At 39.0% G+C, this 25,671-nt stretch overlaps 1 protein-coding gene and 1 pseudogene across 3 annotated transcripts in view; one reads left to right on the top strand and one right to left on the bottom strand.

Annotated features, from left to right (window-relative positions):
* SENP7 (SUMO specific peptidase 7) overlaps positions 1–25,671 on the bottom strand; it is a 117,595-nt gene that overhangs the window by 3,525 nt on the left and 88,399 nt on the right. For all 3 annotated transcript variants that reach the window (XM_056109230.1, XM_056109232.1, XM_056109231.1), the window contains exons 15-23: positions 24,564–24,700; positions 20,152–20,268; positions 17,899–18,021; positions 16,188–16,280; positions 13,817–13,965; positions 12,155–12,207; positions 6,236–6,279; positions 6,076–6,144; positions 4,861–5,011 (exon numbers count right to left, since the gene is read on the bottom strand). In XM_056109230.1, coding sequence (XP_055965205.1) covers positions 4,861–5,011; positions 6,076–6,144; positions 6,236–6,279; positions 12,155–12,207; positions 13,817–13,965; positions 16,188–16,280; positions 17,899–18,021; positions 20,152–20,268; positions 24,564–24,700 — 936 coding nt within the window. The remainder of the gene's footprint in view (positions 1–4,860; positions 5,012–6,075; positions 6,145–6,235; positions 6,280–12,154; positions 12,208–13,816; positions 13,966–16,187; positions 16,281–17,898; positions 18,022–20,151; positions 20,269–24,563; positions 24,701–25,671) is intronic.
* Positions 20,036–20,172, top strand: LOC130018749 (uncharacterized; annotated as a pseudogene).

Raw genomic sequence — 25,671 nt, 5'->3', positions numbered from 1 at the left:
CTCATGATGGAGACGTTACTGGGCCCGCTCAAGCAAATAGATGAACAACGGGAGGACAGTGACAGTGACAATAAGGTTTTCTAGTGTGGAATAAAAAAGAAAAAAGAATACAACATAAAAACTTTAACGACTCCCATGATGCTTGCCATGTTCTATAGTATACTATTCCTCCCCAATTAGAGCAAAAGTTGCCAACTGTACACTATAACTCTCATGCTTTGAAAGTACCTTTAAGAATTCTCCAACTCTGGAGGTAGAAATAGTATAGTGTATAGGGCCTGATTTTCTTTTTTTTTAATCACATTCTGATTTTTTTAAAAAATAACCATTTCTACTATATATATATATAAGTATATACACACATATATATGTCAGTAGATATTCTGATTTACTTGTGGTACCATTGTGGAGGGAAAAACTAAAAAAATAAGCTTTGTTGGGGTTTTGCATGTTTACGTGTAACCAAACTTAGATTGAAAAATTTGATTTTGAAGAAGTAGATTGCTCAAATCCTTGCAGAAGGATAGAGGTGACCCCAGAATTCAGAACCAGGACTAAGCCGTGAGCATTCTGGGTATGGCCCAAAACAAAACAAAACAAAACAATAAAAGAAGTCTCCAACCTTGGAGGTCTTGGGTATCTTGGTAGTAACTTTATATAACAAACCTATGTACATTAACTTACTCTAACGATGTGACCTGAATAACAATGAATTTTTACTTTATTAAAAGTGAAATACAAAAATTTAAATACATTTTTAATGAATTCTCCAACTGAGCCAAAAATACTCTACTCTCTATACCCACCCATAATACTGGTAATGACTTAAGTAAGAGTAAGAGCAGAGAGCAGATAAAGAATGGTTCCTTCCAAAATACAAAGACAGTCTACAGAATGGGAAAGGATATTCACCAAATACACATCTGACAAGGGGTTGATATCCAGGATATACAAAATACTGGTTAAACTCCACAAGAAGAAAACATCCAACCCCATCCAAAAATGGGGCAATGAAATGAACAGAAACTTTCTCAAAGAAGAAATCCGAATGGCAAAAAAGCACATGAGAAAATGCTCTGCATCATTAATCATCAGGGAGATGCAGATCAAAACCACAATGAGATACCATCTCACACCTCAGAGACTGGCCCACATTCAAAAGAACAAAAGCAACCGATGCTGGCGTGGATGTGGCGAGAAAGGGACACTCCTTCACTGTTGGTGGGAATGTCCACTGGTTCAGCCCTTCTGGAAAACAGTATGGACGATTCTCAAAAAATTAGAAATTGAGCTCCCATTTGACCCAGCAATACCACTCCTGGGAATATATCCCAGAGAGGCAAAAATGTATAGTCGAAGTGACATCTGCACTTGTTTGTTCATTGCAGCACTCTTTACAATAGCCAGAAACTGGAAGAAACCTGAATGCCCAAGAACAGATGACTGGTTAAAGAAACTTTGGTACATCTACACAATGGAGTACTATGTAGCTCTTAGAAAAGATGAAGTCATGAAATTTACATACAAGTGGTACAATATGGAAAGTATCATGCTAAGCGAAATGAGTCAGAAAGAGAGGGATAGACATAGAAAGATTGCATTCATCTGGGGGATATAAAGTAACAAAGTATGAGATTAATACCCAAGAATAGCTGAGATCAGCACCAGGAGGATTACTCCATAACTTAGAGGCCAGCCGGGTATCCTAGAGGAAAGGGCTATTCAGATAGAGAAGGGAGCACCAAATAAAGGATGTTTGGAGGATCCTCCCAGGAGGGGAGATGCATGTCGAAAGTAGACTATGGACTGAATATGTTTGCCACTCAATGCCTCTTTTGCAGACCACAACACCCAAAAGGAGAGAGAGAACACAGGGGATTGCCCTGCCACAGAGACGGGGGGATGGGGGGATGGGGGTGGGAGGGATATTATCCATGGTGGTGGAAAATGGGCACTGGTGGAGGGATGGGTATCTGATCATTGTATAATTGAAACCAAAGCACAAAAAATTGTAAATCTACAACTTTAAAAAAAATAAAATAAAATAAAGGGGAAAAAAAAAAAAAAAAGAATGGTTCCTTCCAAAATACAAAGACAGTCTACAGAATGGGAAAGGATATTCACCAAATACACATCTGACAAGGGGTTGATATCCAGGATATACAAAATACTGGTTAAACTCCACAAGAAGAAAACATCCAACCCCATCCAAAAATGGGGCAATGAAATGAACAGAAACTTTCTCAAAGAAGAAATCCGAATGGCAAAAAAGCACATGAGAAAATGCTCTGCATCATTAATCATCAGGGAGATGCAGATCAAAACCACAATGAGATACCATCTCACACCTCAGAGACTGGCCCACATTCAAAAGAACAAAAGCAACCAATGCTGGCGTGGATGTGGCGAGAAAGGGACACTCCTTCACTGTTGGTGGGAATGTCAACTGGTTCAGCCCTTCTGGAAAACAGTATGGACGATTCTCAAAAAATTAGAAATTGAGCTTTAATTTGACCCAGCAATACCACTCCTGGGAATATATCCCAGAGAGGCAAAAATGTATAGTCGAAGTGACATCTGCACTTGTTTGTTCATTGCAGCACTCTTTACAATAGCCAGAAACTGGAAGAAACCTGAATGCCCAAGAACAGATGACTGGTTAAAGAAACTTTGGTACATCTACACAATGGAGTACTATGTAGCTCTTAGAAAAGATGAAGTCATGAAATTTACATACAAGTGGTACAATATGGAAAGTATCATGCTAAGCGAAATGAGTCAGAAAGAGAGGGATAGACATAGAAAGATCGCATTCATCTGGGGGATATAAAGTAACAAAATATGAGATTAATACCCAAGAATAGCTGAGATCAGCACCAGGAGCATTACTCCATAACTTAGAGGCCAGCCGGGTATCCTAGAGGAAAGGGCAGTTCAGATAGAGAAGGGAGCACCAAATAAAGGGTGTTTGGAGGATCCTCCCAGGAGGGGAGATGCATGTTGAAAGTAGACTATGGACTGAACATGTTTGCCACTAAATGCCTCTTTTGCAGACCACAACACCCAAAAGGAGAGAGAGAACACAGGGGATTGCCCTGCCACAGAGGCAGAGGGGGATGGGGGGATGGGGGTGGGGGGATATTATCCATGGTGGTGGAAAATGGGCACTGGTGGAGGGATGGGTATCTGATCATTGTATAATTGAAACCCAAGCACAAAAAATTGTAAATCTACAACTGTACCTCATGGTGTTTCACTAATAAAAAAAAAAAAAATTCAGTGCAAAAAAAAAAAAAAAAGAATGGTTCCTTGTTGGGGCTGGAGCATAGCACAGTGGGAAGGGCATTTGCCTTGCTCGCAACTGACCTGAAACGATTTCCAGCATCCCATATTTCCCCCGAGCACTTCCAGGAGTAATTCCTGAGTGCATGAGCCAGGAGTAACCCCTGTGCATCACTGGGTGTGACCCAAAAAGAAGAAAAGAAAAGAATGGTACCTTGTTATTGAAAATCTCTTAATATTGTTGTACTAAAGAAGAGACCTTGGGCTGGAGCAATAGCACAGCAATAGGACGTTTGCCTTGCATGCAGCCAACATGGTCGACTCGAGTTCGATTCCTCCGCCCCTCTCGGAGAGCCTGGCAAGCTACCAAGAGTATCTCACCTGCATAGCAGAGCCTGGCAAGCTACCCGTGACGTATTCGATATGCCAAACACAGTAACAACAAAGTCTCACAATGGAGATGTTATTGGGCCCACTCGAGAAAATCGATGAACAATGGGAGGACAGTGGAAAGAAGAGACCTTAATATAACAACTAAACTGTAGAATTTCTACAGAGTCTGAAGACCAAAAAACTAACACCCTTTCATTTGTACTTTCCTCATTGGTGGTTTTCTAAGCTTCTAATTTTAAATTCTTCATCCTTTGGGGGGCAGAGGGAATACAAACTATGGTAGGAGGGATAGTTTTAACTCGATGCCAGTAGTGCTCAGGGGACCAGGCAGTGAAGAAAGTGACCCCAAAACATGCATTCCAGAGTTCCTTGAGCCATCTTCCTAAGCCCTTAAATTCTTCTTCAAATTCATGGCTGTTGATACTCTCACCCTAATTCTCTGGAACAAATCATACTTATGTTCTTTCTTGTTTTATCACATCCTTTTCCTCTCTCTATAATTGCACATTTCCTACAGCCCTTTGAAAAGTGCTTGAACCCTATTCCCTGCTATTTTGATCTATTAAATCTATCTCATAAGTCATTTTCAGACACACCATTATAATTTCTAGTCCTAGAATTGCCACTTGATTTTTTTTAGTAGATTCCATTCATTCATTTTGTTCATCTTTGATTATTTCTCTAACTTATTAATCAAGCTAAATTTTTCATCTGGTAACTCCAATATTTAGATATTTAGGTAATATGGGATTCTGGTTTTCTTTTTCTTTTTCTTACCTGTATTTTTTGGGGGGATGGGGCGGGGGGGTTTTAAGGCCACACCTGGAAATGCTCAGGGTCAACTAACTCCTGGCCCTGCACTCAGGAATCACTCCTGGTGGGCTCAGGGCACTATATGGGGTGCCGGGGATCTAACACGGGTTGGCTGCACACAGGCATCCCACCCTCTGTACTATAACTGTGACACCCACTTGTAATAATTTCTTGCTTCTTTACTAGCCTATCATTTGTGAATATGTACTTATAACTATGAAATAAAAAAATCTTATGATGGCGGATATTAACTAGAATTCTTGTGGTAATCAGTCACAAATGTACAAATATTAAATCATTATCTTATATGCCTAAAACTAGTATGTGATATCAATTATACTGCAAATTTTTAAAATTTATATCTCAACTTACCTTAAGGAAACTTTCAACATATTGCAGTAAATATACTCCACAATCACTACTATTATCTTGTTTAGGAACTTTAGGGCATAGGTCCACCATGTTCGTTTTGCTGAATTCGCGATGAGTTTTTCGTTTAACTTCCCACTCTACCTCTAAATACCTTAAATCATCAAAATCAAAAAGTAGAGTAACTAGAATAGAAAGAAATCTCTTTTTTTTTTATTTTATTTTTTATCTTTATCGGATCACCATGAGATAGAGCATTACAAAATTGTTCATAATTGCGTTTCAGTCATATAATGTTCCAACACCCATCCCTCCACCAGTGTAATTTCCCAACACCTGTGTCCCCAGTTTCCCTCCCCCTCTTCAATCCACCTCCCACCCCTTCAAGCCACCTCCCTACCCCACCCACCTCTATGGCAGGCACCTCTCTGAAAGCAATGTCTTTACTATGATACCTCACTGTTGAAAGTTACAACACTTTCATAAATGGGAGGGAGAGGGGGAAACACTTGTCAGATATTTGCCTCAGGCCAAATTTCCACACTTAATAAACTTTAAAAGCACATATTATTAAAAATGTGTGGGCTCAAAATGCTACTTTTAGGGGTTAGAGTGATAGCAGAGCAGTTAGGGCACTTGCACACAGTCCACCCGGGTTCAATCCCCAGCATCCCATATGGTCCCTGGAGCCCAACGGGATGGTTCCTGAGTGCAGACCCAAGAGTAATCCCTGAGCATTGCTAAGTAGAGCCCAAAAACAAACAAACAAAAAATGCTACTTTAAATAAAATTGCCTGAGTGTCAAACTTAGTTTGACTTCTTGCAACAATTAAATTTCTACTACACACATATATGGTTATTTATATTACAGGTACACTAATAAATTATTTATGGGTAGGGGGTGGGTGTGGTTTACAGGGAATCAAACCCAGGGTCTCACATATGGAAGTCAATATTACTGGACCCACTCGAGCAAATCGAAGAACAACAGGAGGACAGTGACAGTGACAATGACATATATAAAATATGTGTTGTTGATTAATTTATTTTATTTAATCACAAATTAATATATATTAATGTTTATATTAAATATACAAAATAAATATAAATAAGTATAAGATAAAACTCTCAAAAAATATTTTCAGAAATTCATGTGGTAGTTTCAAAATTGTTGACATCTTAAATAGCAAACTGAAGAGTAAAACTGTTGTTACTTACTCTCGTAAATTCTGAACTGTGTTTTGTACAGAGACAGCTTTCAAGGAGTCTAATATGAGGATACACGGCCTAAGAAAAACCAAAAAGAAAACGAATAAGCTCATATTTGTATATAATGTAAAATTAAATATCTGAAAAACTTATTATAGCATGCACCTACCTTTTACACATTCTCTTTGGTGCTGACATACTTGACTTTGTACTCTGAAATAACAGAAATTTTTAAAGATTTTGCAATTAAAACTAGTTTAAATAATTATTGTTAGTTTTTCAAATGTTTCAAACAACTCTGAAACTTAAAATTTCAACTCTTGATCTAGAGTACCTAAATAGACCTATTAACATCAAGGAAGTTGAAACTGTTATCAAAAGTCTTCCCCAAAACAAAAGCCCACGTACAGATGAATTCACTAGCAAATTTTTGCAAACATTTAAACCCATTGCCAGTTCTTCTCAAGCTTTTCCAGGAAACTGAAAACACAGAAACTCTCCCAAAGAGTTTCTATGAAGCCCATATCTCTCTAATACCAAAAGGAAACAAAGACATCAATCATAAGCAAAGAAAACTACAGGCCGACAGCCCTAATGAACACAGATGCGAAGATTCTCAACAAAATACTAGCAAACAGAAATCAACAACTAATCAAAAAGATTATACACCATGACCAAGTGGGATTCATCCCGGAGATGCAAGGATGGTTTAACATTCGGAAATCAATCAACATAATCCATCATTTCAACAAAAGTAAAGATAAAACCATATAATCATATCAATAGATGCAGAAAAAGCATTTGACAAGATCCAGTACCCATTTGTGATGAAAACCCTCGCCAAAATGGGTATAGAAGGGACTTCCCTCAATATAGTTAAAGCCCTTTACCACAAGCCTACAGCAAGCATCATCCTCAAGGGGAAAAAACTGAAAGCATTCCCTCTATGATCAGGGATGAGATAAGGATGCCTACTCTCTCTACTTTTGTTCAATATGGTACTGGAAGTACTTGCAATAGTGGTTAGAGGCAAGAAAAAGATATTAAGGGCATTCAGGTAGGAAAGGAGGAAATCAAGCTCTCACTATTCACAGATGATATGATACTATACTTAGAGAACCCTAAAACCTCTACCAGAAACTCCTAGAAACAATAGGCTTGTATAGTAAAGTTGCAGGCTATAAAATCAATACCCAAAAGTCCATGGCTTTCCTATAGTGAGAGAGAAGAAAGTGACATGAAAAAAAAACAATCCCGTTCACAATTGTGCCCCAGAAAATCAAGTACCTAGGAATCAGCTTAACTAAGGAAGTAAAAGACCTTTACAAAGAAAACTACAAAATGCTACTTCAGGAAATAAAAGAGGACACGAGAAAATGAAAATATAACCCCTGCTCATGGATCGGGAGAATTAACATTGTCAAAATGGCAATACTTCCCAAAGCATTGTACAAATTCAATGCCATATCTATAACGACACCCGTGACATTCTTCAAAAAAATGGAGCAAACACTCCTGAAATTCATATGGAACAATAAGCCCCCACGAATACCTAAAGCAATTCTTGGGAAAAAGAAAATGGGAGGAATCAACCTCCCTAAATTCAAACTCTACTACAAAGCAGTAATAATTAAAACAACATGGTACTAGAACAAAGGCAGAGTTGCAGACCAATGGAACAGGGTTCAACATACTGACATATCCCCCCAAATATGATTATCTAATCTTTGACAAGGGAGCAAGAAATGTGAAGTGGAGCAAGGAAAGCCTCTTTAACAAATTGTGCTGGCAAAACCGGACAGCTACATGCAAAAAAATGGGCTCAGGTCTCTGCCTAATACCATGTACAAAAGTAAGATTAAGAATGGACTAAAGACTTCAACATCAGACTGTAATCCATAAGATAAGTTGAAGACATCGTTGGCAAAACCCTACATGACACTGAAGCTAATGGTATCTTCAAAGACGTCACAGTACTGGCCAAGCAAGTGAAAACAGAGACAGACAAATGGTACTATCTTAAACTATGAAGTTTCTGCACCTCCAAAGAAACAGTGACCAAAATACAAAGACAGAATGAGAATGGATATTCGCCCAATACACATCTGACAAGGCGTTGACAACAAGGATATACAAAGTACTGGTTGAACTCCACAAGAAGAAAACATCCAACCCCATCCAAAAATGGGGCAATGAAATGAACAGAAACTTTCTCAAAGAAGAAATCCGAATGGCAAAAAAGCACATGAGAAAATGCTCTACATCATTAATCATCAGGGAGATGCAGATCAAAACCACAATGAGATACCATCTCACACCTCAGAGACTGGCCCACATTCAAAAGAACAAAAGCAACCGATGCTGGCGTGGATGTGGCGAGAAAGGGACACTCCTTCACTGTTGGTGGGAATGTCCACTGGTTCAGCCCTTCTGGAAAACAGTATGGACGATTCTCAAAAAATTAGAAATTGAGCTCCCATTTGACCCAGCAATACCACTCCTGGGAATATATCCAGAGAGGCAAAAATGTATAGTCGAAGTGACATCTGCACTTGTTTGTTCATTGCAGCACTCTTTACAATAGCCAGAAACTGGAAGAAACCTGAATGCCCAAGAACAGATGACTGGTTAAAGAAACTTTGGTACATCTACACAATGGAGTACTATGTAGCTCTTAGAAAAGATGAAGTCATGAAATTTACATACAAGTGGTACAATATGGAAAGTATCATGCTAAGCGAAATGAGTCAGAAAGAGAGGGATAGACATAGAAAGATTGCATTCATCTGGGGGATATAAAGTAACAAAGTATGAGATTAATACCCAAGAATAGCTGAGATCAGCACCAGGAGGATTACTCCATAACTTAGAGGCCAGCCGGGTATCCTAGAGGAAAGGGCTGTTCAGATAGAGAAGGGAGCACCAAATAAAGGATGTTTGGAGGATCCTCCCAGGAAGTAGACTATGGACTGAACATGTTTGCCACTCAATGCCTCTTTTGCAGACCACAACACCCAAAAGGAGAGAGAGAACACAGGGGATTGCCCTGCCACAGAGACAGGGGGGATGGGGGGATGGGGGTGGGAGGGTTATTATCCATGGTGGTGGAAAATGGGCACTGGTGGAGGGATGGGTATCTGATCATTGTATAATTGAAACCAAATCACAAAAAATTGTAAATCTACAACTTTAAAAAAAATAAAATAAAGGGGAAAAAAAAAGAAGAAAAAAACATCCAACCCCATCAAAAAATGGGGCGACAAAATGAACAGAAACTTTCTCAAAGAAGAAATTCAAATGGCTAAAAGGCACATGAGAAAATGCTCTACATCATTAGTCATCAGGGAGATGCAGATCAAAATAACAATAAGATATCATTTCACACCACAGAGACTGGCCTGCACCAAAAGAACAAAAGCAACTGGTGCTGGCACGAATGTGGCGAGAAAGGGATCCTCTTTCACTGCTGGTGGGAATGCCAACTGGTTCAGCTCTTCTGGAAAACAGTATGGACGATTCTCAAAAAATTAGAAATTGAGCTCCCATTTGACCCAGCAATACCACTCCTGGGAATATATCCCAAAAAGGCAAAAAAGTATAGTCAAAGTGACATCTGCACTTATTTGTTCATTGCAGCACCCTTTACAATAGCCAGAATCTGAAAAAGACCTGATTGCCCGAGAACAGATGACTGGTTAAAGAAACTATGGTACATCTACACAATGGAGTACTATGTAGCTGTTAGAAAAGATGACGTTATAAAATTTACATACAAGTGGTACTGCATGGAAAGTATCATGCTAAGTGAAATGAGTCAAAAAGAGAGGGACAGACATAGAAAAATTGCATTCATCTGGGGAACATAAAGTAACAAAGTGGGAGACTAACACCCAGAAATAGTCGAGATAAGTACCAGGAGGTTCACTCCGTGGCTTGCAGGCCAGCCGCACATGCTAGGGGAAAAGGCAGCTCAGAGAGAAAAGGGAGCACCAAATAAAGGGTGTTGGGAGGATCCTCCCAGGATGGGAGATGCATGCTGAAAGTATACTATAGACTGAACATGATTGCCACTCAACACCTCTTTTGCAAACCACAGCACCCAAAAAGAGAGAGAGAACAAAAGGGAATGCCCTGCCACAGAGAGAGGGTGGGATGGGGGGGCGGGAGGGATACTGGGATCAGTGGTGGTGGAGAATGGGCACTGGTGGGTACTTGATCATTGTATAATCGAAACCCAAGCACAGAAATTTGTAAGTCTACAACTGTACCTCATGGTGTTTCACTAATAAAAATTTTTAAAAAATCAACTCTTTCATTATCTAAAGGGAGCTAACTTTATTTCTCAAAAATTATTTATTTTCTTATACTAGCAAAGTAACTTCAAGTTTTTTCTAAATTCTATAGTAAACTACAACAGTATCTAAAAGTTCACAAAATTTATATGTGCCTTAAGAAGTAATAGAACTAGGGGCTGGAGCAATAGCACAGTGGGTAGGGCATTTGCCTTGCATGCGGCTGACCCGGGTTTGATTCCCAGCATCCCATATGGTCCCCTGAGCAACGCCAGGAGTGATTCCTTAGTGCAAAGCCAGGAGTAACCCCTGAGCATTACCAGGTGTGATCCAAAAAGCAAAAGAAAAAAAAAGAAGTAATAGAACTAGAAAACAATATGGAATTTCCATTTATTTTATTCAGTTATAATCTTAAGCAATGATAATATTATATTCATATAATATTATATTCATATATTATCTAGTATCTAATAGCAGCAGAGATACATTTTTTTCTCTGAAATACAAGAAGCAGAGTATCCAGGTGTATTCAGAGGAAAAGTATCAGGTGTTTTATTGTTCTGCTGATAAATTTAAGAAATACATTAGCCTTAACACAGTTCTTTAATGAGGAACTTCTTTATTATAGTTACAATATATTATTTTATTAATAATATACAATAATTTATTATAATAATTATAGAAGTTAATACTTAATTTTTCTACTAATTGCATTATTGTTATGCAGAACTTTTGTTATTCTAAAATACTCAGTGAATCTCTAAGTGAGACTCAAAGAGGTCTCATTCAAAAAGAAGTTTTATTCAACTGAATTCTTTTTATCCTCAGAATTCTTTTTATCCTAAACAGTGTCTAAGAATAAATCAAGAACCCAATTGGGCTGGAGCAATAGCACAGCGGTAGGGCATTTGCCTTACAAGCAGCCAACATGGCTGACCCGAGTTCAATTCCTCCGCCCCTCTCGGAGAGCCAGGCAAGCTACCGAGAGTATCTCGCCCTCACGGCAGAGCCTGGCAAGCTCCCCGTGATGTATTCGATATGCCAAACACAGTAACAACAAGACTCACGATGGAGACATTACTGGGCCCGCTCGAGCAAATCGATGAACAATGGGAGGACCGTGACTGTGAATTGAGAAGCCTGACTCTCGTGCAAGAAAAAACTCCTCTATTCTGCCACTATAATAGCAGGGACAAAACCCTCCTTCTTTTTATCTATCTTCTAACACTCACAGTAAAATCTCAGGACTGTGCCAGGGAGGCTACTACATGTCCATACCAAAAATATTATAATGAGATAACTCAATTAAGTCACTGAATCACTGAATGTAGACCATGCTTACTGTTTTGGAGATCCATATAGTTAACAACCTCAGAAGTCTAATGGACTGACCTTGAATCTACTTTGAATGATTTTTACCAACAATTCCTTTTTACCAACATTTCACAATAATCATATGTAAAATATGCTTGCTTACATTATTGAACATACTTGTTAAAATAATATGGTTGACACCATTAAGAAAAATCTGACCTATAAAAATAAAAACAGTCAACGAAGATGATCAGATAACCTAAGTAAACATACCTATAGGGATAAAGTAAGTTAAACAGAAGCAAGAAAAACAACAATAATTTCTCTCTTTTCCATCCCCCCAAAACATAAAAGAATCACAAGACAACAACAGTTCATTAGAGGCCACAAACATCCATCACTGTTCATCTAGCAATCCCCTACTTCACACATGAAATTATATTCCGTTTTCCTTGCTTCACATGTATAAAGAACACACTTACTTGGGAATCCTTGGTACCCAGGGATTGGGTTGAAGTCGGGTGTACATCATTATCTAATCAGAATTAAGAGAACAGTTACAAGTCTATATTTTATATCTCACACAAAATATTTAGATAAGACTAAATTGTCATTTTTATTCATGATAGCAATTAAGGTGGAAAAAAATCTAGGATCTATGTTTGAAGATTCATGTCACAAATTTCTCATCATGTTAGCAAGATTATTCTGTAAAACGTGCTATAGGGAGGGGCCCAGAGGAAGAGCTTGGGGGAAAGCATATGGTTCATTTGTTGGTTCAACCATTGTGTTGCTGCCATATGTGTGGAATGCCATCCTGAGAGCCCTGCTGCTTGCGGCAAGTAATTCTCGGTGTCACAAAGGGTTTTTGACTGCACTTCACCCAAGAGTGAGTGATCCCTGAGCACTTAAACTACCACATGTGTGAGCGACATGGCCTGCATGAGCAGCGTGGCCAGCCAATGGAACTCTGGGCAAGCGTTTGTGTGAGAAGCACAGGAGCCCCAGCAAGCAATGTAACCAGAACGTGCCATGAGCACAACTAAAAGTGTGCGGCCCTCAGTAACCAACAGTGACCATCAGTTGACTGTGGGTGAGTGAGACAGTGATGTCTGTCCTCTGGCAAGTACCACAACTAAAGGTGCAAGCAGCACAGTCAGCCGCGTGTGGATCCACAGTCACTGCAACCATAGCATCTTTAGGCAGGGAGGTGGGGACGTGTTGCAGCCAGCAGGGCTCAGAGCTTACTTCCGGCCGTGCGCTCAGGGATCACTTCTCAAAGTGCTCATGCAACTATATACAAATCAGAGAACTGAATCAAGGACGGCCTCTGTAGAAGGCTAGTACTATTGGAGCGATAGCACAGCGGGTAGGGCGTTTGCCTTACAAGCGGCCAACATGGCCGACCCGAGTTCGATACATCCGCCCCTCTCGGAGAGCCCGGCAAGCTACCGAGAGTATTCGATATGCCAGACACAGTAACAACAAAGTCTCCAATGGAGATGTTACTGGGCCCGCTCGAGCAAATCGACGATCAACGGGAGGGCCTTTACCTTTACCTTACCACAACAATAAGGACAAAACCAACAAAGAGGGAAGGAAGGTCAGGAACGCATTTTTTAAAAAGCACTGATAAGAGCTATGAAGGAAGCTCAGTACCATGCTGCCTGTAATATGCTCCATACTTAAGGGAGTGCATGTGCTGCCTGCAGGACCTCCTGGTTCCATCCATGGAACTGCAAAGTCCCCTGAACATCAATGGCGTGACCCCTGAATACTGAGCCAGGAGTAGCCCAATTACTACCTCGTGTGGCCTCAAAGAAACAAAAAGCGCTATGATAAAACTTGACATAACAGCAAAAACTTAAGAACTACATTTTAAAGTATTTTTAACAGGATTTGTAAATCTTAGTACCTCAATTAAAATGGTTAAAAATAGTTTTTTAAACCAACATTTTTACCTACACATAAAACTAGGCATCTATTGTGAAAACTTAGGGTATCTTTTGCTTCTAATAAGTTTAATAATTAAAAAACATCCATGTTATCTTTAATTATATAATAACCCTCTAAACAACATACTGTCCCTAGAATCATTTTACTGTTGTATCATTAAAATGCATCATTTCCATTAAGTTTATTACCTTTCACTTTGTTCTCCTCTTGGGATTGCTGAACCTGGAAGCATTGGGATTGGTGAGTCTGGGAGTACTGGGATACAGTTTGTGGAAAATCTTCATACACGGCTTCTTCTAGCCATGGAAAACAAATGACAGCAAGATACCAGTGAGACCTGTTTTAAAACAAAACAAAAGAAACCAATAAAACAATCCTAGTAAAACCAAGTTGAAACACAGAACAATAAGTGCTGCTTGCTCTGTGGGGAGTTGACTTGAAGGATGGTTTTACAAATAAACACTGAAGGACATAGGTTGTATAAATAAATGCTTCAAAAATCATTTTCTCCAGGGCTGGAGCGATAGCACAGCGGGTAGGGCGTTTGCCTTGCACGCAGCCAACATGTCCGACCCAGGTTTGATTCCCAGCATCCCATATGGCCCCCCGAGCACCGCCAGGAGTAATTCCTGAGTGCATGAGCCAGGAGTAACCCCTGAGCATTGCCGGGTGTGACCCAAAAAGCCACCAAAAAAAAAAAATCATTTTCTCCGATTTTATTGTATACTTATCATTTTATTCCATGTTTACTTTCTCTTGATATACTCATGTATTTTCTTCTCATCCCTTTGTATGTATTAGGTAACATATTCTTAGTGTGACACCCGGTTTTGAACAAATAAATAAATGTTTAAATACATTAAAATAAAGTCTCCCTAGATGCATGTCGAAAGTAGACTATGGACTGAACATGTTTGCCACTCAATGCCTCTTTTGCAGACCACAACACCCAAATGGAGAGAGAGAACACAGGGGATTGCCCTGCCACAGAGGCGGGGGGGATGGGGGGATGGGGGTGGGAGGGATATTATCCATGGTGGTGAAAAACGGGCACTGGTGGAGTGATGGGTATCTGATCATTGTATAATTGAAACCCAAGCACAAAAAAAATTGTAAATCTACAACTGTAAAAAAATAAATAAATAAAAATAATAAAAAAATAAAAATAAAAAAATAAAGTCTCCCTAACTGGATAGTACAGTAGGTAAGGCATTTGCCTTGCATGAAGTTTACCTGAGTTCAATCCCTGGCACCACAATATGGCTCCCCGAGCCCTTCTAAGAATGACTCCTAAGGGTTGGAGTGATAGTACAGCGGGTAGGGTGTTTGCCTTGCATGCGGCTGACCCGGGTTTGATTCCCAGAATCCCATATGGTCCCCTGAGTACCACCAGGATTGATTCCTTAGTGCAAAGCCAGGAGTAACCCCTGAGCATCACCATGTGTGACCCAAAAAGCAAAAAAAAAAAAAAGAAGAAGAATCCCTAAACTCAAAGCCAGAAGTAAACCCTGAGCACTGTCAGGTGTGGTCAAAAAGCAAACAAACAAGAAAACACACCCCCAAAAAACTAACATTTTAGATCTATTGCTGAGAAAAAGAGTATGAAAAACTTAGTAAGTTTACAGACGTACCTTGGAATACCTGCTACAATATATAAAACCCTTCCCAAAACTAAACAAGTAAAAGCACTACTTGGGGTAAATGCAAATAATGCAAATATGTCTATTTTCATATATTTAGTGTCTCTCATATAGAGGATTTGCTTTAAATCAACTCAGGCACCAAATAGAGTGTCCATAGCTGTACTATCTGCAACTGAAGCAGGGGCCCAAGGAGAAAGATGAAGTGGTAGAGTACTTGCCTGGCATGTGTAAGGCCTAGTTGGTTTCCTGCTACTGTACCATTGGCTACAGTGGACCCAAGTGCCTTGCACATACCTGACCTTGGTACCAGGCTCAATTCACTATACTACATACAGTCCCTAAAACCCTGTCAGCAGTGATCCCTAAGCAGAGGGTATAGCCAAAAAAAAGAAAGAAAGAAATAGATGTGTAGTATCACCATTTTCAGTTTTAGTGCTGAAAAGACCTTTGTTTTTTTTTATATGTGAAGGTGATATTTTATTTTAAAATAATTTTTTTCTTGACTCCAAACGAAAATTGTCTCAGTCATTTATTTTATTATTTCATTATATTTAAAACAGAGTCATTGTCAAATGAAACACCAAGATAAGCAAATCATTGCTTTAATGACTTGTTCTTTTATGTTCTAATTATTTTTGCAGAGAGTGCACCTGGAAGTGGCTTGGAACTCACCAGGAGCTAATGGTGTCGGGGAGACCGTATAGTAACAGGGACCCAACCCAGGCCTTACACATGCCAGTCATGTGCTCTACCACTTCCTCCTCGGCCTCTGTTTTAGTTATTTTTCAGAAAAACACTAACAGAAATATATGGAAATTAGGTACCAATACTTTTTACTGATCATTCATCTAAACATGCACAAAATATCTTTCTGTACTCTTTTACACTGTATTTTTAAGCAATCTGAAATACTCACGACTCATTTACAGGCACAAAGATGTAATCTTTATTGAAGATGTTTATATTACGAGTCCATGTTCTTACTCTTTTATGTCTTCTCTGTGCCATTCTGAGAATATAAAAGATAGCATGTTAGAAATAAAAATTTTGAAATATAAGGATTTCCAAGTGTCACATTTATATACCAAAAATGTTATATTTGATGTATTTAAACTATTCTTCAAAATACATAATATTCAACATCCTAAAAAGTTAAGTAATTTTAATAACTCCAGGAGTTCTTAAATGTGATCACATAAACAATAATGTAATACATAGAAAAGAGATAGAAATTTAAAGTGGCTGAATAACAGAATATAAACACAAATAAATACATTTATTATTCAGCTATTTCACATTATATAAAATATTAACATTCAACCTTAATATGGGCTAGAGTGATAGCCTAGCGGGTAGGGCGTTGGCTTTGCACACAGCCAACCCAGGTTCGATTCCTCTAGCCCTCTCAGAGAGCCTGGCAAGCTACCGAGAGTATTCTGCCCGCATATCAAAGCTTGACAAGCTACCCATGAAGTATTCGATATGCCAAAAACGTAATAACAAGTTTCACAATGGAGACGTTACTGGTGCCCGCTTGATGAACAATGAGAGGACAGTGGCAGTGACAACCTTAATGTAAGTGCTAAATGTTTTACCAGTGATGTAAGTCAAAACTTAACGAAAAATGAGGAATGAGGCATATATCCTTAGATGCTTAAAGATGATCTTTATCTCCCTTTATTTCATATATAAAAAAGTATAAGTCAATGAGTTAAGTATATCTACCACTCATCCATCTTTCATTTCTTAAAAATAATTACTAGGTTTTTATTTTAAAATGGGCTCGAGAGAGAGCACAGTGGATAGCTTGCACGAGGCCAAACGAGGTTTAATTTCCAGCATCCCATATGGTCTCTCAAGCACTGCCTGGAGTGATTCCTGAGTGCAGTGCCAGAAGTAACCCCTGAATATCGCCAGGTTTGCCCCCCCAAAAAAAAGAAAAAAGAAAAAAACAAAAAAAAATTAACAAAAATCAAAACTATCCTAACTTCTCAAAAAGAATTTATAAAATAAGACAAGGAAAAAACTACAAGTAATCAAAATATAAGCAACATGGGGGACAAAAAAATAATACAGCATCTGGGAGAGTCACCTAGAAAAGGGTTGAACACACACATATTGATTCTTCCCTTTACCTCACCAAGGAAATTAAGAAAGATATCAGGGGTCAGAGAGAGAGTATGGGGGTTAAGGTCAATGCCCGGCATGCAGATGACCCAATTCAAACCTTGGTAACACATGATTCTCTGAGCACTGCCAGGTACAGTCCTGGAGGGTCCTGAACAGCACTGGGGTGGCCTAAGTAACTTGTAGCAGTGGATTGCCTGAGAAGTACCACATCCTTAGGTGTGAGTACTCAACCACTGACTAACCCAGAGTTGATGATAGAGAGCCCTGGACTTCCTGAACACCATTTGGGGACCCTCCCTCCTGAAAAAAAGAAAAGAAAGATATAAAACCAAGTATATCCGTTAAAAAATTAGGAAATGTCTCTCAGAGCAAACAGACCACGAAGACCCAATAAGTAGTGATACTGTTAACTCTAGGAAAGAATTAACTAAGAGTGTCAAAGTAATACATTAATACATTCTCCTCTTAGGACTTTAGTGTATGGGTAATTGACTTACGAAAGATTTGGATTATCTTCTGTTAAATTATTTTCCTTTCTCGTCAAACATTTATAAAAAAAGCTGCTAAAAATGTGACTTCGTTCAACAAGTTCATCTGATGCCTTCTCCAATATAAGATATCTGAAAAGTAACAATTATCACAAAAGTTAGTTGTTTTTATTTTTTAGCTGATCTTCCCCCAAAGTTATCTTATATATTCTGGAAATCCACATTTTATTTATTTTTGTTACTTTTATTATTTTGAGCTTTTATCTTTTTGAAATATTTTATTGTGATTTACAGTACTATTAACGACAGCTTCATACATATACTGTTCTAGTGGTACTACCCACCACCACAGCGCCCAGTTCCCTTCACCAGTGTTCCAAAGACCCCACCCATCAACCTCCCAGGGCCCTGAAACATACTCATTTTCTATCCAATTAAATACAAGATCATCTTACCTTTTTGCTCTCATTTCAACTTTCAGTTTACTTTTGCTGTCATTGTTTTGTTAAGTTTGGGGTGAGGGGATTAGGTTGCTATTAATATGGAGGCCACTCTGTACTGAAGACCTCTGTGGCCACTCTCAGCAATACTCAGAGGGAACATCAGGTCACATAGGATGACACTCAAGGGACCATGTGTTATCAAGAATCAAATGCAAGAATTAAAACCCAGGGTCTGACACTTAAAACAACATCCTCAAGTCACTTCACTGTCCATCAAGATCATGTAATATAAAAACTGCTGGGCTGAAACACTCGGATGAGCCCCACCCAAGAGGGAACCAGCAGAAAAACCCAAGTATGCAGGAACCCGTGACTGAGATCTCCAAACCCTCTCGGATCAGGACTGGGCCTCCTCCCCCAGCTACCCAGTTTTCCAGTAGCTTGGCAGTCACACCCATAAACTGTCCCTGGCGCCATGTAATCACAAAAACGGCCAAGATCCAGAGACTATAAACTAAAGCTCCCGAAAAAGATTACAATATTGTGCTGTAGCACTGTCCTCCCGTTGTTCATTGATTTTCTCGAACAGGCACCAGTAATGTCCCATTGTGAGACTTGTTGTTATTGTTTTTAGCATATCTAATACATCACGGGTAGCTTACAGACTTTGTCGTGCGGGCGGAATACTCTCGGTAGCTTACTCAGCTCTCCAAAAGGGGCAAAGGAATCGAACCCAGGTTGGCCGCACGCAAGGCAAACGCCCTACCTGCTATGCTATTGCTCCAGCAAGTGATAAACATTAAATACTTCAAAAGAGCTACTTCTTTTTGGTTTTGTTTTAGTTTTTGTTTATTTTTTATTATAATATTTGACTTAAATAGCAGGAATTTCTCATAATTCAGCAGCCTGGCTAGCATTCCAAGATCAAGATACCAGCATATTAATGTCTAGTTAAACTTTCCTCTGGCTTGCAGATAAACAGATAGACACTTATCTTCTCTCATGTCTTCATTAAATCCTGGTGTCTCTTCTTGTAAAGACAGTTTTAAGTCATTTTAAAATTCTCTCACTTTTCTTTTCTTCTACCACTATACTATAAACAATTATTTTTAATATTTTTTTATCAAAAATGGACAAACAGGTAAGTTTTTCAAACTTCATTAGTAGAATAAGGGCCAAGCCCAATGATCTCTCTTTAACACCAATTGCCTTCTGAATTCACTATCTTCAGATCCAATAATGTATTTGCTGTTGACTAATTGCACTTCTTTGACTCTTGTATAATTGTGGTGTAAGAGGTACTTGGACAAATACCAACCACTTTGGGAACTGAAAAGAAGTGACCGTGTAATTATCTATTGTTTAAGAACTATAAAGCTTTAGTTGTACAGTACTGGGAATCAAACGTTGGCTTCCTGCAAGCAAATCATAGGCTAAATTCCACTGAGCTCTCTCTTCAGTCCAGCAATTTCTTCTATTTATTTTGCAATTTTTATGTATTTTATTTTCATAAAGTAGTTGACAGTAGTTCATTACAGATAATATTCAAGCAGCAACGGGAGGACAGTGCTACAGTACAATATTTATCAGCAGCAAAAAAAAACCAAAATGAAACAAAGTTCGCTAACTCTAGAAAACCATGGTATGTAAAAATTTTTAAATCTGTCAAGTTTGTCAGGTTTTCTTCAGAGTTAGAATTTGCCATCACTTCTCGGCCTTTTGGCTAAGATCAAGTGTAGAATTTGCCAAAGATGATTACATTACTCTAAGGTTCACATCAAAACTGTAAAACAAATGAGATCTTTTACGATATACTTACTTAAGATAGAAATCAATGATTACATCATTAAGAAATTCTCCTTCTTCTAAGCACTCCAAATCTTCATTAGTAACTCCTAATCCTCCTTTAGTAGGTGGTGGAGGATATACAATCAATCTAAATAAGAATGAAGTTAAATTATATTAGTATTGAAAATTTTCTACTAAAGAAATTTGTTATACACTATAGCAGGGTAGCAGTATTCAGTAGTTTCATTTGCAAGGCATAAAATATCTGGCAGGTTACAAGCAACTATAGTTTCATTTATTTCACAGGGTACCAACAGCACTTTGGTTCAATATCTTCTCAATTCCAATTCTTCCCATATAGGTTATTCTTGACATTTGTTTAATGGATAGGTTATATCTCCATAATCACAATACTGGCCTCTGCATAACTTTTTACTTTCAAAAAACTGATAAACTATGTAAGATTTTTCTACATTCATTTTCCAACTCTAAATTTGAATCTCTAAGTCTTGTCCCTATTCATTCAGAAGAGTCTGTATGTTCTCCAAACGGTCTGTATGTTCTCCAAACTCCTAGCCTATACCCACAGCACATGTCTGCCAAGTGGGGTGTAGAAAGATGGGGTTGGGGGAGTGGAGCGATAGTACAGCGAGTAGGGCATTTGCCTTGCACATGGCCGACCTCGGTTCGATCCCCAGCATCCCATTATGGTCCCCTAAGCACTGCCAGGAGTAATTCCTGAGTGCATCCTGAGTGAAAAGCCAGGAGTAACCCCTGGGCATCGCTGGGTGTGACCCAAAATGCCAAAAAAAAAAAAAGAAAGGAGGGGGTGGGTGGGAGGGTGCGGGTAAAAAGATGGGATCTAGGGATGATCACTGGTGAGATACTGGCATGATGGTGGTGGGTGTGGAACACTAAAATTTAATTCCTAAAACAGTAATTTTAGTACTACTATAATCAAAATATCTTTTTTGTTTGCTTTTTGGGTCACACCTGGCAATGCACAGGGGTTATTCCTGGCTCTGCACTCAGGAATTACTCCTGGTGGTGCTCAGGGGACCATATGGGATGCTGGGAATCGAACTCAGGTCAGCCGCGTGCAAGGCAAACGCCCTACCCGCTGTGCTATCACTCCAGCCCCCTATAGTCAAAATATCTTAATAGCAATTTTTAAAGCCTACTAATGGCTACTCTATGCCAGCAGCTGTGTAAATAAAAAACTTAAGAGTTTAGGAATCATATTTTCCATTAAAAAGCATGAACAATGCAAGATCTAAGAAAACATCAAGGAAGTAAGAACACAGGTGGAATGAAGTCAAAAACAGAAAACGTTACTTCTGGAATCATCTCTTAAAGTTCCTAAAGAAAATCAACAATGAATTCCTGGCTGGGAATTCATGTTGTACTGGAAAATCTCCCAGGCCCTCTTAATTTTTTAAGAGAAAAGGAATCACATAAAGGCATATAGAAACCACCTTCAAATATAGACTTTCTATTACCATAACAAGAAGACAGAAAAAAATATGAACAAAGAAGTAACTTCTGAAGGGAAACTTCTGACAAAGTACCTGAAATTGAAGTATACTACAGTAAGCAATTTTCATTTTCCTATCATATATTTCTATATAAAATATATAATCTTAAAAATCAGAGTGTCTCTCAAAAGGACATATGCACACCATTATTCATTTCTGCACTTCGTACAGTATCAAGATATGGAATCAACCTGTGTTCAATGACAGATGAGTAGATTACGAAGATACAGTATATACACAGAATGGAATACTACTCAGCTGCAAGGAACAGTGAAATCATGCAATTTACTGCAACCTGGTTGGAAATGGAAGATATTTATGTGGTGCGAAATAAGCCAGAAGCAGAATGACAAACAGGATGATCTTACTTATTTGTGGTATACAGAATAATTGATAAGGAAATGTATTGTAGTAAAGGGGGCATGCCTAGGTCACCTTTGACCCCAGTGATTACAGAAGGACAGAGAAGGAAAGAAATCAAGGGGGGGGAGAAGAGAACAGGAAGTACTAGGTGAACAGGACTCAGGGTTTCAGTTATACAGGTGATATGGATGAGAGGTATAGCCATATATCCTAAAGACAGACTCAACAACACTGAAAACAAGAGGTCTAAGCTGCAACCACTGGAACTTTGTACTATGCCTGTCAAGTTGACAGGAGAGTGATGAGAGGAGGCTGGGGATGGAGAGGGAATATGCGAACACTGGCAAAGGGAAGCTGACACCTGTGGTGGGATTTGTAATGAAATATTATATGCCTAAAACTCAACTATCAATAACTTTGTAAATCACATTTATTTAAATTTTAATTTTTAAAAATGAATTAAACACACACTTATATTTAAATATTACACACACACACACACACACACACACACACACACACACAGAGTCAGGGATTGAGCCCCGGGTCTCACATATGCAAAACAAGTGAATTGCTTTCCCTACTAACAAAGCTCCTTTTTTTGATTGCATCATAGCACAGCGGGTAAGGCTTTTGCCTTGCAAGTTCGATTCCTTGGAGTTTGATTCCTCCCCCCTTCTCGGAGAGCCCAGCAAGCTATCTAGAGTATCTCGCCCAGCAAAGCCTGGCAAGCTACCCGTGATGTATTCAATATGCCAAACAAAGTAACAACAAGTCTCGCAATGGAGATGTTACTGGGCTCCCTCAAGCAAATCGATGAATAACAGGAGGGCTGTGACATGTATGATCACTTAATCACTTAATCCCCATTATTCATCGATTTACTCGAGCGGGTGCCAGTAACGTCTCCATTCATCCCGGTTGTGTGCTAGCGTAGCCCAATGGTATCTGTTCGTTCTAGGAACATGCAGAGCCTCAAACTGATCATTCAGGGTCTTGACGAGGAAGTCTGACCATCTTGTAGGTGGGCGTCCACGTGATCTTTTGATGTCCCGTGGAATCCAATCAGTAATGGCGCTAGTCCAGCGGTTGTCTGTAAACCTCATTACATGTCCAGCCCATCTGATTTTTGATGTCTTGGCAAATGAGACAGCGTCCCTGATTCTTGAGCGTTGACGAAGATCAGAACTCCTGATTTTATCTCTCATTTGAGTGAATCGTGATATTCCAAGCATAGCTCTTTCGATTCCTCTTTGAGAGACCCGAATAGCATTCTCATCCTGTGTTCATAGGGTCCAGGTCTCCGAGGCATATGTTAATGCAGAAAGAACAGTGGAATCAAAGAGATGTGCTCGTAGCTGGAGGTTCTTTGTCCTTTTAATTATTTCTTCAACGCTCTTGAAGGCATTCCAAGCCGCTCTCTTCCTCCTGCGCAACTCAGGTGCCAGGTCATTTATCATGTTGATTTCTCGACCTAGGTATATATAACTGTTGCATTCGGAGATGGTGGTTCCGTTGAGAGCGAATGGAGCGTCAGGAACAAGGCTGTTTCTCATAAACATTGTTTTCGTAAGATTCAGCTGTAGTCCGACCTTTCCACATTCACGGTCAAAGTCGTTCAGCATTTGTGCCGCTTGGCTAATGTTTGGTGTTATTAGAACGATGTCATCAGCAAAGCGGAGGTGGTGTAGTTGCCGACCATCTATCTTCACTCCCATTCCTTCCCACTCCAGTCGTCGCATGATGTTCTCGAGGGTGGCACTGAAGAGTTTTGGTGAAATGGTATCACCCTGCCGAACCCCTCTCTTGATATGGATGATTACTTCTTTGTAGAATGGTGAGATCTTGGTAGTGAATCCGCAATACAGCTCACGAAGGATCCTGATGTATTGAGTTTGTACGCCCTGATTGGCTAGGGCTTCCATAACCGCTTCCATCTCAACAGAATCAAAGGCCTTCTTTAAATCAATGAATGTTAGACAGAGCGGCATCTTGAACTCCCGAGAAACCTCAATGAGCTTAGTAATCGTGTGGATATGGTCGATGGTACTGAATCCTTTTCGGAATCTGGCTTGTTCACGTGGTTGTCCTTCATCTAGTGTTCTGCTAATCCTATTCAGGATGACTCGAGTGAACAGTTTGTAGATGACAGACAATAGGCAGATTGGGCGATAGTTGCCAATGTCGTGGATGTCTCCCTTCTTGTATAGTAGTACAGTCCTGCTGGTTTTCCATTGGGATGGAACCTTGCATTCAGACATGTATGATATAGTTGCAAAATAGTTCATGACTGAGTTTCAGACATACCATGTTCCAACATCCATCCCTTCACCAGTACACAGTTCCCACCAGCAATATTCCCAGTTTCCCTTTCACCCACTATTTTCTTCATTAAAAAAAAAAACATTAACTTTACTAAAGTAAAATACAAAATTAATTACTGTTACTGTAAGCTGCATAAAAATAAAACTACATAAAAGCAGCAATTTGAACAATAACTACTAACATGTGACCTATTACAAACATGATATGACACAGTACATACTTCTGAACTGGTCCAGTGTGCCTGACTTCTTGCCATTCCTCATCTGGGTTAGACATGATAGAAAGAGAGTAGCAACCACTGCTTTGCCTCTGCAGGAAGGTGTAAGTAGGCTTAGAAGGTGTATCTGTATTTGTGATCTGGTAGAAAATGGCAAGGAAAAAGTTTTCTTTTAAAGATACATAAATACATATCAACTTTCAAAAGAACAGAGTTAAAACCTAGAGACTTGTAGGAGAAAATCTGACTTGTAAAAAAAAAAACCTTTTACCAAGGAGTTATAACTCTAGTTTTAGTATTTCTACAAAGATACAACCAAATAAAAATTATAGTGATAATCAAAAGATACTGTGCATACCATGCTCAAAGTTTAAGTATCATTATCTATTTTATGTAAATGTTACAATGCATTATAATAGAATTATTCAATTATTCATACTCAATGTTTTAATTTGTATGCCTATAAAAAAGAAAGATACAATTTTGGGGGGAAAATCTTTCAACTTATTATTGACTTACAATTTTGTGAAATTTGTTCCAGAGTTCAGCTTTATTCATCTATATGTGTGTAGCACACTCTCGTATGTGAGATATGAAGAAACATACTGGGAGAGTCACAAATGTCCAAAAGCTGGAGATTTTGTCTATAGTACTGAACTCACATGGTGGTGGGGGGAGAGGCTTGGAAGAGGCACTTAGGACACTGGTGGAGGGAAGTGAGCACTCTGGTGATGTGTGTGGTGTTGGAACAATGCATGCATAAATATTATAATACACAGCATTGTAAATTCCAGTACCTCAATAAAAATGTCTTTTTTTTAAAAAAGGTGAAGCTATTACTTCCTGATCTGGCCTCTTAATTAAAGAATCTAAAACTTCCACTGTTCAGATGAAGAAAATATGTAATAAATAGCATTTTTTATAAAAATAAAATTTACGAGACTGAGTTTATACCAATATAAACTGACGATATTATTAAAGCATGAGTACTGGAGAGACAGCTCAAGGGCTGAAGCACATGTTTATGTTTTGCATGTGTAAAGGCTGGGTTCAATCCCCACTACCACACAGTCCCTACCACAACACAGAGTGATCCTTGGGCACTGAGTAA

Source organism: Sorex fumeus, unplaced genomic scaffold (assembly GCF_029834395.1).
Source record: "Sorex fumeus unplaced genomic scaffold, SorFum_2.1 ptg000265l, whole genome shotgun sequence".
NCBI classification, from domain to species: Eukaryota; Metazoa; Chordata; class Mammalia; order Eulipotyphla; family Soricidae; genus Sorex; species Sorex fumeus.
The sequence above is the reverse complement of the archived record's forward strand: the minus strand, read 5'-3'. Positions and strand labels throughout refer to the sequence as shown.